We start from the raw sequence: 16,456 nt of genomic DNA on the forward strand, positions 1-16,456 counted from the left end.
TGACACCTATTTTCATTGAACAGAGTACAAAAAGCAATCTCAAATAGAACAACAAATGAAAAACAAGTTTGGAGAATAAAGAGCAGCATTAAGCTTTATGCTGCTGTTTAGTTAGTAAAATACTGTTCTGTCATCAAAGTATTAAAAACATTCTTGGAAAGCTATGAAAAAATAAATAAATAAATAAATAAATAATAAAATAAAATAATTTGCTGAAGAAAGTAAAAAAAAAATAAAATAAACCAAGTGGTCAACTTACAAAGGGTTTTTTACAGTAGTTCAAACCAAATTTGATTAACATTAATGGTCAAGATAGACAGGTGGTCAAGATAGAGAGGTGGTCAAGTTACAGAGGTTTTCCTGCATTATATGAGATAGGACTAATTCCGTTCCTGACAAAAGCGGTCAACATAGACAGGTGGTCAACTTACAAGGGTGGTCAACTTTACAGGTTTTACTGTACTTAAAAACAACTATAGAATACAAGTTGATTATAAAGAAAGAGATGAATAGAATCTTAACAAACTATGCCGATGCAGACAGGGCTAGAGACATATCTGACAGAAAATCCAACCAGAGGAAAGCTCTTTAAACTTGGTAACTTTCCTATTCAATGGAGAAACAAAACTCAGTAGCTCTTTCATCTACTGAAGAAGAATATGTTTCAGCAGCTAATGCAGCACAAGAAATAATTTAGATAATTAGTCTTAAAAGATTTAGATTTGCCACAAGAACCACTAATAGTTATGGTGGAAGACAATCAATCCTGCATAAAAATGATTCAAAGTGACAAGTATCACGCTAAAACAAAACATGTTGATATTAAGTACCAGAACATCACACATCTAGAGGAAACAAATAATTGACTTAGAATATTGTCCAAGCAAGGAAATGACAGCAGATATCTTAATTAAGCCTTTACCAAAGCCTGACTTTGCCAAACATAGAACCAACCTGCAAATGATAACTTCAGAGATCATGCAGGGGTATTAGAAATATCGTTCCAACAGTGATCTCTGAAGTGAACTGAAGAGGAACCTTGCTAAAAGCAAACCAAAACTGTAAACTAAAACGAGAACTTTCAAATCCAAACCAAAACTTAATTCAATTTTGTTCAGCGTTCGCTTCCATATTGTAAAACAGTCAGTCTCTCCCAACCAGCGTAGTGTGTAGATATGTGATGTAACGTTAGCTAATAAATGTTGTTAATTTCTTTATTAGTTAAATTATTGTTGAGCAGTGACTGCATAAAGCATGAAACAATGACAGCACTACACAATTAAATAAACAAAGATGATTATAGAGAGAAGCCTCAACGTGTGAACAACAGATGAACAAATAGAAGGTAAGCTATTTGCTTATCAGATATCATCTTGATTTATTTAAATTAATTTAATATAAATGGATAATTTTGATTAGAATTGCTTATCAATTTATAACAGATTATGAGATTGAAGAGCTCTCTTGCTCTGATCTCATTTAAAGCAAATGCTAATTAATAAATTTGAACCGAAATTATTATAATATCCAAGCATAACTTATAAAAGTCAGAAAAACGGTATAATTAAAATGGCTTCTTCACAAAAGAAAGCTTTACAATTGATAAATTAAAACAAAACAATTATGCCACATGGAAATACAAAGTTCAAATGATTCTTATTAAAGAAGATTTGTATGACCATATAATCGGTGATCCACTGAACCCACTAACTAAAGCTTGGACTAAAAAAAAAAATTGATTTCTTGATTTATTTAAATTGATTTAATATAAATAGATAATTTTGATTAGAATTGCTTATCAATTTATAACACATCTTAACCGGAATAGTTTAAAAATACCTAATTCAACAATATATTAATACTACAGATTCTGTAAAATAATTAATAGTTTGATATTATTAATTTGATTCAACTAATGGAATTGTTGATAGACAAGACTAAAATCATAAGAAAAAATACTTTCTACAACAAACTTTTTCATATGTTTCTATCTTTAAGATATTTATTTTGATGTGAAATTTTAGTTTTTTTCTCTAATTGAAGCCTGAGTGTTGGACATGCGTCACTTAACTTAACTTTTATTTTAGAGGTAGGCCGTGCAAAGCCGGGCAATGCAGCTAGTTGTTAATAAAATCTTTACTTCCATCAATTTTATTGTGATGGGTGTGATAATTACATCATATTGATTACATTTAGTTAAGTCTGTAAAAATTGTTTAGCTATTGTAGTTGCTACATCACAACTATCCAAAATCCATGAATTTTTTTTTTCTTACTTTTAATACCTAATTCATTTTAAAACATATGCAATTAATATTACTCAAATTCAAAATTTGGTTGCTAGCTAAAATTTAGTTTTCTAATTGATATTTAAAAAAAATGTGTGCACATATTTTTCTTTTTAAATTTTGGTTTGGTTTTTGTTCTTATTGGCATTTTATTTAGGAATCACACACACACAATAAAAACCATGTTATCTTGGCAACTGCGGATGTCTCGAATTTATGGCATATTATCCCAATGTTAAGTGGCTTTGGATTTTACAATAGTATTTTATTGTGATGTTCCGGTTACCACAGCACTTTGAGCTTTGAGGATCAAATTTTCTTAGAATAGAAATATTTTCTTTAAAAGAGAATGGCAAATCAAAAATTCCTGCATACAATAAACGCAATCCTCCATAAATACAACTAAAATCCCTTTAAAAAAAGAAAGATAAATTGCCAAATAATAATCAAAAGGGTAATTTTTACCTCAAAACAAAACAAAATTTGATTTAGTCACAGCCAAGGAAAAAAAAGTCCCAACCTTCTAAATGCAAATTTAAAATGAGATTGCACAAAAGATAGTTTTACGGTACAAAATTGCTGTTCCTTTAGGCTTAAAAATGTTTTTAAATTTTTACTCGGTGGTTTTACAGCCTTGGGTTTTTTTTTTTTTTTTTGGAAATTCGAAGGAACTAGTTCAATCTCAGGGGTATTTTTCGCGGGCTTTCGTATGGCCTTAAAATCAAACTGATTGCGTAACTATTTCGGGTAGAAAGAGCCATTTAATGCCATTTTCAGGCCCTAAAATTAAAATTTGAATGGTTCGTTTCTTTTTGGGTGTTTGAAAAACCCCCTACATTCCTTCTCGGGTGCCTTTGCAAAATTTGGTCCAGATCCAACATAAATTGTGGATTTGTATAGGGAACATACACACACACACACACACACATATATATATATATATATATATTCTTTGTTTTATTTATATAGATGAAGAAAACTACTTACAGTAGCATTTGCTATAATAGTAATATCACTGCTAAGAATGCCGTTTTTGGTCAATTCTTCACTTAATGTACTAAGAGGTAATCCTTTCCATTCTCCGATAATTACCATATCAATGTCACTAAATAAAAATAAATAAATAAATAAATAAATATAAAAATTATATAACTATTAAAATTTCAAAAAAGTGTGATAAATTATCATTAATTAAATTCAGAATATATTAATCTACTTCTTTATAAAAAAAAAAGCAAAATGTGAGCTAAAAAAGTAAATATTACAGTCAAGTAAGAAACTATAATTACATTGCCACAGCTTCCACTCATTCTGTATTCACTCACCTTGATGGCAAATATAAACCAGTTCGAAAACTACCAAAAACTTCTACCTAAAAAGTAAAAATTTAAATTAAAAATCAGATGTGAACATAACCAGAAAAGAAGCCACAAACGTCATCATGGAAACCAACCGTCAGGATTCAATTAAAATTTCATTTTTCACCTCAAAAGTTAAAGGGAAAAAAGAACACCTTCCATTCTGTATACTTACACATAATTCAAACAAACCTTGTGGCAAGACAGGCCGTGAGGGCCAAGGCCTACTGTGCCAAACTCAAGTTTTCCTGACCAGGGGATCTGGGGTGCAAGGTGAATGTTCCGGTTAAGTCTAACCCAGAACCCAAGTGTTTGGTTCCCATTAGTAATAAACTGCTACAATTTGAAAAAAAAATCTTTTCTTAACATATTCAGTAATTATAAGAAACAAGATTTCTCTGTGTGGTCACTGGAATGACCGAACAATTAGTGATGAGACTGAGAACACAGTCAGAGGCAAAAACTTGTTATTGGGACAGATCATAACAAAAATTTTCCTGTAATTAAACGAAAATTATTGCTGGAAAATCGTCACCGAAAGTCATCTCATGATGGCAACATGAACTGTGAAAAAAAATTTCAAGGACTTTTCTCCGATTAAGTTCACCAAATTTCCTTGATTTACATTACCAATGATAAAATTTGTTTCCTCTCTTTGCTCTACTTGAAAACTATTGAATATTTATTTAAATTGCAGTATTTAAAATATTTTAAGCTATAATTAAAATATTATTTTTAAAGATGCTGTTTTTGGTAAAATTGAAGTAGTAAATTGAAAAAAAGAAAAAAAAACATATCAAGTGAACTTCATTGAAAAAAAAACTACAAAACGTTATTTTAAATTATTTACATGGAAATATAATAGGAAACTTAAAACAAATATAGTAAAGCCCCTCCTAACGGACACCCCTCTTATGCGGACAATTTTTAACTCCCAGATTCCAGGGCAAATAACATTATTAAACCCCTGTCCTGTAGACACCCCTCTCTTGTGGACAAAATAATTTGTAACGATAGTGTTCGCATTAGAGTAGTTTTACTGTACTTTACATAAATTGATGTATTTTTCTAATAGTATTTATTGATTTTTCTCTGTCCCCTCAGTTACATACACATTTATTTAAGTTATGAGGGTTGAATGAAAATTCAATTTTTGGTTAATTTATCAAGCATTCTTTCTTAAAATGTCAGGTTTAGCTATATTTTTTTGTCTTAGAAAGTTTTATGTATTTTTTTAAAGCAAAATCTGTGTCTGATGTCCCCTCTGTTACACTTGGAACTCACCATATGTTTTCATGAATGGTTTCAAGCTTAAAGCAAGGTTTATTTCTTAAGTTTTAATATTTCGTTTTGAGAGACAGAAGAAAAGAACGATGTATCGGAATGAGCAATATATCGGGGCATGATATATTGTACTAGCTGTTGAAACTACATTTGATTCAAAATTTACATACCTTCATGATAAGGGTAACAACACACTATTTTTTTTACAAATAAAACATACCAATACATGAAAAGATGTTACAAGGAACTTTCAAAATGAATCTGAAATTTGAAAGGGGGGGGGGATAAAAAGAGAGAGATTAAATTTTGCAAAAACAAGGTTTTAGGAATTTTAATTAAAAAAAAGGATTCTAGAGAAGAAAAGGGACAAGTTGGGGCTCTGAAAATCACTCATGTCCAAAAAGGTTCAAGGTCAACTCATACATCTGCGCTTGATTCCATAACTATCAAAGAAAACTTAAGGTTGATTACTTTCCTAACAGACCTCTTACTGAAAGATAACTTTCTTTTTTAAAAGGAAGTTAGTTTTTACAATTGGAAGTCAGACTGCACTTTTATCATACGAATATTGATATCAAAATATGTTACTTACAATAGCATAAGGCCAAAGAGCATGAACAATGCTTGAAATATGTTCAATAACTCGTAATCGCACTTCAACTTCAAATTCAGTTGGACGCATAACTTCATAAAAATCTTCAATTTCTTCATGAAGACTAAAAGAAATAGCATAATGAGACATAATTGAATTAATGATCAATACTTTCATGCATTTACTCACAAAGTAAGTGATGCTCAGCTGTATATCACAATAACATTTTGAACTTTGTTGGCAGGAAAGGGTTGAAAGCAACAGGACTGAGCTTTTGTGCTTTGATATTGGGACAATAGAAAATTAAATCAAAAACTACAAGGGAAGAATTGAACTGTTATGAGCACAGTAAGGACATAAGAAATGAGAGAAGGAATAACATCCCCATGTAGTGATTTAACAGAAAACAAAGAACATAATTTGAAACTCTGCTATGCTGGTAGAATTTTTATATAAAAATCTTTTAACCTTACAAGACACACAGGGATCTGTCCAGGATTTTTTACCTGGGTCTATCTCTTTTTTTTAAATTAAACCCAAATTTCCTCTGACAAGATCCTTGACAAAGCATTCAAGGAAGAGAGATTCTTGCTTTCATTCTCCCAAGTTAGCTGAACCAACTTCTAACTAGTTCTTTTTTTTAGCAGAATAGATCTTTAATATTCCCTGGGAGTGCTCTTGCTTTCATGATGCTGAAATAATGAATGCAAAATTAATGTCCAAGCGTTAGAATCACATAGTGGGTGAATTTCAAATTTGAGGCATTTTTGATGTCCGGCAAAAGACTATTTTTCATTTTGAAATTAAATAGCTTATAGGGTTAAGTGTCTGTGTTTTCTAAGAATACATACTGTTAAGAGCTATTATGTATAACATTATGTAGATTCCATAACCCTTAAAGGGGAGGTGCGGTCTCACACAGACCGCTCAAAAGTTCATCCCTCCACCCCTATTTAATTTTCAGTCTGATTGAATAGTTTTTCCCAATAGCTTGCTGTTTTGTGACCTTGGACACTTCCCTTGCTTATCAGGATGTTTTGGCAAGTGCACCTGGTTTAAATTTAATTGTATTCTTTAGAAGCGGTCTGTGAGACTGCTCCTCCCCTTCAGTGTTACAACTTTCGGCAGTAGTAGACATGGCTCTTATGGGTCATTCTCAGAAAAATCAGGAATTTGTGTTTCTGGTTTTTACTATAAAGAATAAAAGTTTAGAAAATAATTCAAGTGACTAAAAACACTTTAATACAACTGATGGAATATATTGAAGTTGCTAAATGAGAAAAAAATATTTTATTTATTGTTTAAATTTAGTCCACAGAATGTGATTTATCACATCCGTGGACTGTAACCGCTTCACTTTTTTTGTTTCATTATTTTATATTTTATGCACCAAACAAGAAATTAGCTACTTAAGCTATATTTTTGATCAAGTACACATTTAGTACACACTTCTCAAAAATTTAAAGTTAAAATTTAATTTTCATATTTATTTAATTGCAAGTTTAATGCCTGTAACCAGAGAAATAGTCACATCTGTGGACAGAAAAGAAAGTGCCAATAAATTCTCCCAGGTGGCAGTACCAAACTGTATTGGTTGAAGGATCAACTCTCAAGAAGCCATTTTGTTCAGTGGAACAGAAACAGAAGCTTGCTTTGAGATTTCTGTGACTTTATTTAAAGTTTTTGTCCTTGATTTACAGAGAGTAAAGATCAGCTCATCACATCTGTGGCTCATACAGATTTAAAATAACCAGGCGAGATAATACAATAATTCAATGAATTGATAGTATTAAGTGTAAAATATTTGTTTTTCAACTTTGAATTCAAAACGTCAAAAGCACATGTTCTTAAATGTGGGAAATGGTTGTTTTTATCACATCCGTGGACATCACATCTGTGGACACAGTTTGTCCATGGATGTGACACTATGTCAATTGATGTGATTCAAATACAAAGTTAGTTGAAATTTAAGCATTGCTATAATATATATGCCAGACATAATGTCTTTGAAAGAAAAAAAAAACTGGCAGCAAATGATATGGATGTTTTATTTATTTCTCATATAGGGTTTTTTTTTTTTTTTTTTTTAATATTTTGCTGCTTGTTTATGTTAAGAAATTATTTTATTTCTTCATTATATCTATCTTTCTAAAAAAACTTTCAGGCAGTATCTTCAGTTGTGTAGGAAATTAAAAATTTTTAAACCATTTTGGAAAATGTTTTAGAATTTATTTATATATTTGAAGGTTTATACCTGAAGGCATTGTCTTCATACCGTAAAATCCCGAAAATAACCTCCCTATCGAATATAACCCCCCCCCCCTTTTCGCCAAAAGGGAAATTTTTCAGTAATCCCGAACATAACCCCCCTCCCCCTGATTCCGCACATTTCATTTTTGGAAACTCACTGTACAGTGCATGCGTGCCAGCAGCGAAGGACCGGAAGCCTGACCCAGTTTCTTCATTCATCCAAACCGGTCTAGATTATCAAGGTCAACGCCGCTGCATTCCGTTCGTGTCACGTGATAAACCCAGCTAGAATTCGTTGCACCTGCCCACATTTATCTCGTCGCTCTCTCTTCGTCTGTTTATCTTGTTCTCTCGCGCTGCTATTTATTGTTCGACAATGTCTCGGAGGAGCTTCACAGTAGAAAAAAAGCTCGAAATACTGCGTTGGCATGAAGCTCATGGGTCTTCTCTCCATGAAATGGCGAGCGAGTTTCAACTTGATCGAAAATGCTTACGGGACAGGATCAAAAAGAAAGATGTTCTGTCAACCAACGAATTTGGAAAAAATAAAAAGATCCGGAAAATTGGTAGCGGCCAAAAGCCATTATCCGATGAAATGGATGAGGACCTCTACGAGTTTTTAGAAAAGGAGCGGGAAGCCGGACGAGCAGTGAGTAACAAACTCCTTGCAGAGCAAGCAAGAAAAATTGGTAAAAAATACGGACTGGAGGATTTCAAAGCAACGGCTCAATATGTAGCCAATTTTAAAAAGCGTTTCAAGGTTAGCATGAGAATTGGGACGACCGACTCTCAAAAATCCCCAGAAGACCTCAGGGATGAAATTTCCTGTTTTTTGAACTGTGTGAAACAATCCCGTATAACTTTTGATTACACCGATTTTAATATTGGTAATATGGACCAAACGATGTGCCGCTTTGATATGCCGACGAATCGGACGAACAACCCGAAAGGCAAGTCAACAATCCGAATAACGAATACAGGGTGCAAGAAGCGGGGATTCACCGTTGCGTTGTGCGCCCGCGCTTCTGGGCACAAATTACCAGCATTGTGCGTGCTGAAAGAGCCTTCGGGCAAAATTCCAACCAAAGCCTGGTCCAGTCTGGTATTTCCGGACAATATTCGGGTTACTGCAACTACCAACGGCTGGATGCATGCCGACACTTTGAAGCTTTGGGTCCGCAAAGTGTGGGGAGCCGACGAAGATGATGTCAAGCGGCTGCTCATCCTGGATCGCGCACCCATTCATAAATCATCGGAGGCCTCATCCGCGCTATCCGATGTTAACACAAATCTTCTTCTAATACCTGCTGGCTGTACTAGCTTATTACAGCCAGCAGATGTTTGCTGGAATAAGCCGTTCAAGGCTAAATTGCAGGAACTATGGGGGAATTACCTCCGAAAGGAAGAGAAAACAAAAAAAGGAAACCTGAAACAGCCCTCCCGACAAGATGTGCTACAATGGGTGTCGATTGCGTGGGAAGCTGTTCCAGAGGAATTAATCGTCAAATCGTTCAAGTGTTGTGGGATATCGATCAAATTGGATGGGTCCGAAAATGGGGAACTCCATTCGGAACTCGCCCGTGCTTTTCGCGCTCCGGCTGACGAACTTGTGCCCGAACTCTTGGATTTGGCTCTATTAGAAGATGATATGGAATCTGATTTTGAAGGATTTTCAGACGATGATTAAATATGTCCTTTTTTTTTTTAAATTTTATCTAAAATATTCCAGGCTCGTTTGTATAAAATAAAATTTTGCTTTTAATTATAATTGTTATTTTCGGTTCTCTTATTCTCATTTTAGGTGCAATAATCAGGATATTTTAAACTAATTGCAGATTTTTATTGTTTACAATAGTTTTTAGGTTTTAATGGTCTAGAGGCTTGATTTTATGGGTATAATAGGGAAAAAATCAGGAACTACTTTCACTCTCCATTTTTATCAGTTTTTATTGATACTTTAAAAGTATAAAAATGTGTGCGCGTAACAGTTGAAAATAAAATTCTAAATCGTATTTGGTGGTGGCTGACAAAGAGGTGTGTCCAGGTTGACGTAATTTTAATCCTCCAGGTGATCTGAAACATACAGTTAAGGTAAATTCTTATTAAATAAGGATGTAAAATTTTCTGGAAGTAGCCGATTGGAATTTTTTTTTTTTTACGCAGTGGTACCTTTTTGAAAAAAAAATTCATTTTTTTGTCTCCTTTTTTTGAACTTTGATTATATTTTTAAAAAATAATAAAAATAAAAAATTACTAACCGTCTACAGGGCGGCAATTTTGAATTTTTAGGCTAAAATACCCTCTTAAATCAAAATTGAGGTTTTGCTTAGTAAATAATGTGTCGATTTTCCGCTAACAGATGGCGCCACCATTCAATTTATTGTTACAAGAATATCGTATCATGTTTTCATTTATTGACATTCTCAAACGATCTTTTTGTGAAAAATCTCGAATATAACCCCCCCCCCCTGAAATTTATCGATTTGGTTTTGAAAAGGGGGGGGGGTATTTTCGGGATTTTACGGTACCTTCATATACTCTTCATGCATAATCTTCATATAGGCAAACCCTATTTGTAGACCCTACTGCTTTATTTAAATTATGCCTTTTTTCAATTCTGCATTATGGCTATCAAAACACAAACTGTTTTCAGGATAAAATCTTAAAAATGTTTTTTCTTTTAATTTCCAGAGTCAAAATGGAGGAAGCTCAAACAAAAAAGAAAAAAAAGAAAAACCTAAAATTAAATCTGAGAAAGAAATACAGAGAAGAAAAGAGGTGAAAAAACTAAGTATGAGGCGTGCAAGAGAGAAATTGAAAGCTGATCCTGAGAAATATGAGGAGGTTAAAAGGAAAGATAAGGAAAGAAAGAAGTCATCAAGAAAAAAAAATTGTGAAATGAGTGATCGTGAGAAGAGAAAGATACGGAAAGGCTGGCGTGAGCGTGCTAAAAAACACAGAGAAAAGATAAAAGAAATAGAACAGGCACTGTTAATTGTCAGGACACCTCCTCAAAGCCCTCAACATCACGATGTGCCTGAAAACACCCCATCTCATTCCAGAGTTGCTAGTGGCTATAAAAAAAGGAAGCGAAACAGAGAATTAATGAAAATAGAACTAGATAAACTTAAAGAACAGAATATGAAGTTGAAGAGACAAAGGGACAAGTACAAACAAAAGTACTTCAGAGCAGTATCAAAGAAAGATGATACTCCAAAGAAAGATGTAAAAAAAATGCTGAGTGGTAAAAAAGTTAATGAGATAATTCGTCAAAACCTTGAGTTTGGAGCAGTGCTGAAAAAACAAATTAATGAAAACTTCAAGAAAGAGGTGGTTTTGAGTAAGAAAAGAACCTTAGTAAGTATGATAACAGGTAAAATCATTAAGAAGTACAGATTTATGAAAAAGATTTCTCTTTTGACTTCTAAAAACCTGTTGAAACCAAAAGTTGGCTTACAAAAAAGGAAATTACATCAGAAAGTAAAACTTCAAAATTTAATTATCAGTTTTCTTGAAAATGATGATAATAGCCGGCTATGTCCGGGCAAAAAAGACACAATAACAAAGAGGAAACAGAAAAAACAAAAGAGACTATTATCTGACTCTCTGAAGAACTTACACCAAAAATTCACCGACACATTTCCAGAACACAAAGATCTTAGCTACCCACAATTTTGTCGAGGACGTCCATTTTGGATTGTTTCACCAAATTGTCATAAGCGAAATACATGCAATTGTAATTTGTGTGACAATTTTGGGTTGGTTGTGAAAAAAATGAAGTTATTAGGAATGATTGAAGAAAGATCGCCTAATGAAATACTTCAACGAATAACCTGTGAAAAAAAACTTGATTTCAAATGCTTAGAGAAAACTTGTATGGAATGCAGCAACAATGATCCAATTCAGATAGTTAATGAATTTGCAGAAGAAAAAATTAAGTATGAGCAATGGATAACAAAACGGGTAATAATTGAGACTGAAAATGGAAGTAAGATGAAACAAAATACATGCAAAGAGGAAATCAGCTGCACTAAGCATGAATTGGTTTCAAAGTTTATAATACTAATTGCAGAGTATAGGCAGCATGTCGCCAATATCAAGCATCAGTATCAAGTGACAAGTGAAATAAAGAAATCCTTAGCTGAAGATGAAGTTCTTGTACACATGGATTTCTCCGAAAATTACCAGTGTAAATACAGCGAAGAGGTTCAAAGTGTGCATTTCGGAGGATTCAGAAAACAGGTGACATTGCACACCGTCATGTTATACTACAAAATTGAAAGCAAAGAATCTCAACATAAGTCTATCTGTACTATATCTGATAGCAAACGTCATGATCCAGTTGCTATATGTGCCCACCTGAAGCCTGTTTTTAAAGAAGTAAAGAAAGTTGTTCCCAATTTACGGAAAGTGCACTTTCTGAGTGATGGTCCTAGTACACAGTATAGGAATAAGAAGATGTTCTACTTGGCCGCAAATTTAATTGCAAAAGACCTGAAAGTTGAAAGCCTCCGTTGGCATTATTCCGAGAAAGGCCACGGGAAAGGGGCACCTGATGGAATTGGTGGGTATATAAAAAGGTTAGCTGATACTATTGTGAGTCATGGAAAAGACATTCAAAATATTGATGCTCTTATATCAGCATTGAAAGAAAGACGCAGCACCATAGATATTCACAGAATTGATTCTGAAGATATAGACGAGCTAGATAAACAACTCCCTAATAACATACAAACTTTCCGAGGCACTCTAAAAGTACATGAAATTACATGGAGCAAAAACAACAAAGCAATTATTCAAGCAAGACGGCTTTCCTGTATACAATGCACAGCTGAACAAATCTGCAATCATTATGGAATTGGAAACATCAAGATTGAGGATCCAACACTTGCAATTCGGACACCATTAAAAGTGAGTGATGTATATTCCTCTGATGAAGAAATCAGCATGGAACAATTTGGGACTATCACACATAACAGCTACATTGTTGTTCGATTTGCATCAGAGAAGCATCATATTGAACATTATGTTGGCATGGTGGAAAGAGTTGAGGAAGACTTGACGGTAAATTTTATGCGAAAATCAACTGGAGCTGGAAAATTTGTTTTTCCAGAAAAAACGAATGTGGAAACAGTTGATAAAAATGCTGTGGTTAAAGTTTTAAAGCAGCCGGAAATAAATAATCGTAAACAGTACATCTTTAAAGAAAACTTGGAAAAATTTAAAAACATGCATTAACTTTATACTATTTTTTCTGAAAGAACTTATCATCCATTACGATTTGTATTCTATTGAAATTTTTGTCTGTTGCTTTACTTTATGTGAATACTGTTGTTTACTTTGATTTTAATTTTCAACTGTGTAATAGTAGTAAGATAATACATTTATTTCATTCATTATATAAATTTCTTTTATTATCTATATTATGCCTTTATTGCAGTCTATTATGACTTATCTATGTAATAAATTGTCACATCTGTATAGCAAGTGTCACGTCTGTGGACTCGGTTGTCACATCCGTAAACACAACTTTTTTTTAAATTTAAAAAACTTAAAATATTTGCTTGCTTGATCTGAACCACTATAATAGCATTATTACTTTAGGATAGATCTAACTAAATCTTAAGTATTTAACATATTAGGAGAAATTTTATTTTTTTAAAAATCAGCAGTAAAATTCCTGCTTTTTCTGAGAATGACCCTTATAACGGTAGAACCGTTTCGGTAAAAATGCAAAATAATCTAGATGAGGTTGAGAATTGTTTGAAAAAGTTGCGCAACGATGTTCTAAGGACCATATAGGCTGAATTATTCCTGGAAATACGACGTGAAATACTAATAGTTAAAGGGCTGTCAAAATTTTCCCCTAATGTCATATAATCAATTTTCTGGTATTAAAATGTCCTGTATATATTAAACAACTAAAATAAAATCATTAATTGCTAATAGATTTATTTTTATTACGCAAAGTAAATTATTTACTGCAGCATATGATTTCTCTCGAAAAATCCTTAGGCATTCGTTAAATTTCCTCGGAAAAGGTAAATTTCAGTTCACAATTCAAAAATATTTTTTCCCCGTGCTAACAAAAGTGCAAAGAATATTTAAGGAAATTTACAGGAAGGTATCCTAATTACACGATTTTTTAAAAAATTGAAAGTAGAGCGGTCTCTGAGACCTCACATCCCGTGTTACGTCCTACTTTTTCATCTCCCCGGTTACGGGTTAAGCTCTTACGAAAAACGTTTTTTTTTTTTTTTTTTTAAAGGGAGCAACACTAGGAAACAGGCTGTCCCAATCGACAAAATGAAATTTCTTCTTAATATTTCATCTATTTGCAAAATATGAAGTCTCATTAAATAACCTATGTATGTTTCAAAATATATTTTGGAATAAATCTAAGAAACATCTTTAAATTCTTTTGATTGATTATGAAATATTTTGTGTTGTCCTAGAGGAATGTCAGGTCATGGGCAGATTTATGAGGGGGCATGGGGGGTCAGTGCCCCCCTAATCTTGGGAGGACTTTATACGTAGTAACAACACACCTTCCAAAATCTCAAAAGAAAAAATCTTTTTTTTTTTCTTTTTTGAATAATTCAAAAGTGAAAATGAAGAGACTAGCGACTGTCCTTTTCTGATTGTGTGTGTGTGTGGGGGGGGGGGGGGGGGGGGGGGGGGGGGGGGAGAGAAATACCGTACACCGCATTACAAGTAGTCAAGCTGTCACTGGGTTGCTGAAAATGTGTTGAAAAATTTTAAACTGAAATCTATTAGGGCAAGTATATAAGTGAAAATAACGAGCTATGTATTCAGCTGCAATACTTAAAATAATCGACGACTATTTCAACACATCAGAAGCAAAAACAAAGATTTAGAAAGAAACGGATTTACCTATACACTAAACAAGATATAGCTTAAGGCACCCACTTTGTAATAGGCCCTCAACTCCCGAAAATTTCTTGATTTGTTCCTTTAAAAAAAAGTACTTGAGAAGTAAATTTCATTTTCAAGTGCTGAAAACCTTGAACATTTCGAAAAGTGTGGATACAAACCATAAATTTTTAAATCGATAAAAAATGGGAGGGAGTAGGGGAGAAAAGCCGAAATTGTCAAATTCAGCTCAAAAATGTAAAAATCATGGTTCTCACCTTTCTGCAACAAATTACTTGAGATAATTTTTTGGGACTCACATGTCTCATATCTTGCATTTTATTTAATCATGAATGTAGTATTAAAAAAAAAATACTACCTCTATTCCTTTTTGTTTTCTACACTACTTGTAAACTTGTAACTGAAAAAAAAGTTGTTGTAGTGAGAAATCTATAGTTTTTTTTTCTTTTTTTTCTTTTGAACTTGAAATAGTTGTTTCTTACAAAATTAGAACAAACTAAAACTGTACAATCTAATATTAATTTCCAGAGACTGGAAAGGGCAAATAAAGTGCCTTAAGGAATTTTAATTGTTCTTGAGTACTTGGAAAGAATTAAATGAGTCTTTGAAATTCCTAATCAAAGTGTGCTTCAATTTTTTTTTTAAATCAATCTTATGAATTATGAATCGTCCAAATGGGCAGCATGTTACTCTGTTACTTATTTAACACTTTTTCTTTTAAAACATTCTTTACCTACTATTGATCATTTTGTATTTAATTCATTGTTGTATTTGTGGATAGGTTGGAGGCATGAACTTATGAAATTGAACCAACAGTCAATGTAAGCAAATAACAATGCACAATCTTCTCTGCTACTTCTGAGGACTGCTGTCATAGATTTGTCGTACCAAAACAATTTTTACTGTGTGTTATTGTAAATTGCAAAGGAGTATTTTGCCTATTTTTCCGAGATTTTTGTAGTTCCATTAACCCCTTATAACACTTCAAAATGCAAAATTTTATATCTATTTTAGAAAAATTTCTTCCAGGGGGAGAAACCCCCAGACCCCTTGAAATTGGAAACATTCTATCCCCTACTAAAAAGGAACACCATTTCCCCTCTTGAGTTCAATTTCAGGGGAATACAGTAGTCAACATATTAATAAAAACGATACAAAATAAGTAAAGCATGGTATTAAAAACATGGCCTTTTTTGCCACCGACAGAAAAATTGTCCGGACTATAAGACCCAAAAACTTAGAATTGCTTAGAGCCATGTTAAGTCTATATCCAGCCTTGATTACAAACAATATTGCTCAAAAAGAAAAAATAATAAGAATAATAAAACCCTTCCCCCCAGGAACTCAGTCCTAAATCCGCCTATGTGTCAGGTCTGTTTTACTATCAGATCTGTTCCCATGATTATTCACTTAAAAAATTACCCAGTAGATAGTTTCACCATATTTAAATATTACTTTCATTGTTCAGTATGAGGAAGGAACAAATTTGAGTTATCACCTTGACTTAAAAGATACTTTTAAGAACTTTAGCTTTTTCCACTGGATAATATCACTATATTTAATTCTGAAGTCGGGGGGGGGGGGGGGGGGGCTCATGGTGCAGACTACACTGTTTGAATTTTTGCAAGGTGTTTTAAATTATCATTTCTCCTTTTTTTTTTTGGAGGGGGGGGGCTAAGTACTTTTTGAGTGGGTGCGTCATTGCTCCTTGGTTTGGGGGGGGGGGGTGCACCACACTGAATAGTGCCCTTTTTATGATAACAGCGCCCCTTTCATAGACCAGCACCCTGC

At 33.2% G+C, this 16,456-nt stretch overlaps 1 protein-coding gene across 1 annotated transcript in view; it reads right to left on the minus strand.

The window, feature by feature from the left end:
• Window positions 1-16,456, minus strand: part of LOC129229284 (terminal nucleotidyltransferase 4B-like) — a 63,139-nt gene that overhangs the window by 41,588 nt on the left and 5,095 nt on the right. Inside the window, exons 2-4 of the mRNA XM_054863558.1 lie at window positions 5,522-5,645; window positions 3,613-3,659; window positions 3,275-3,392 (exon numbers count right to left, since the gene is read on the minus strand). Of these exons, the coding sequence (XP_054719533.1) occupies window positions 3,275-3,392; window positions 3,613-3,659; window positions 5,522-5,645 (289 nt within the window). The remainder of the gene's footprint in view (window positions 1-3,274; window positions 3,393-3,612; window positions 3,660-5,521; window positions 5,646-16,456) is intronic.

This window comes from Uloborus diversus, chromosome 9, assembly GCF_026930045.1.
Source record: "Uloborus diversus isolate 005 chromosome 9, Udiv.v.3.1, whole genome shotgun sequence".
NCBI classification, from domain to species: Eukaryota; Metazoa; Arthropoda; class Arachnida; order Araneae; family Uloboridae; genus Uloborus; species Uloborus diversus.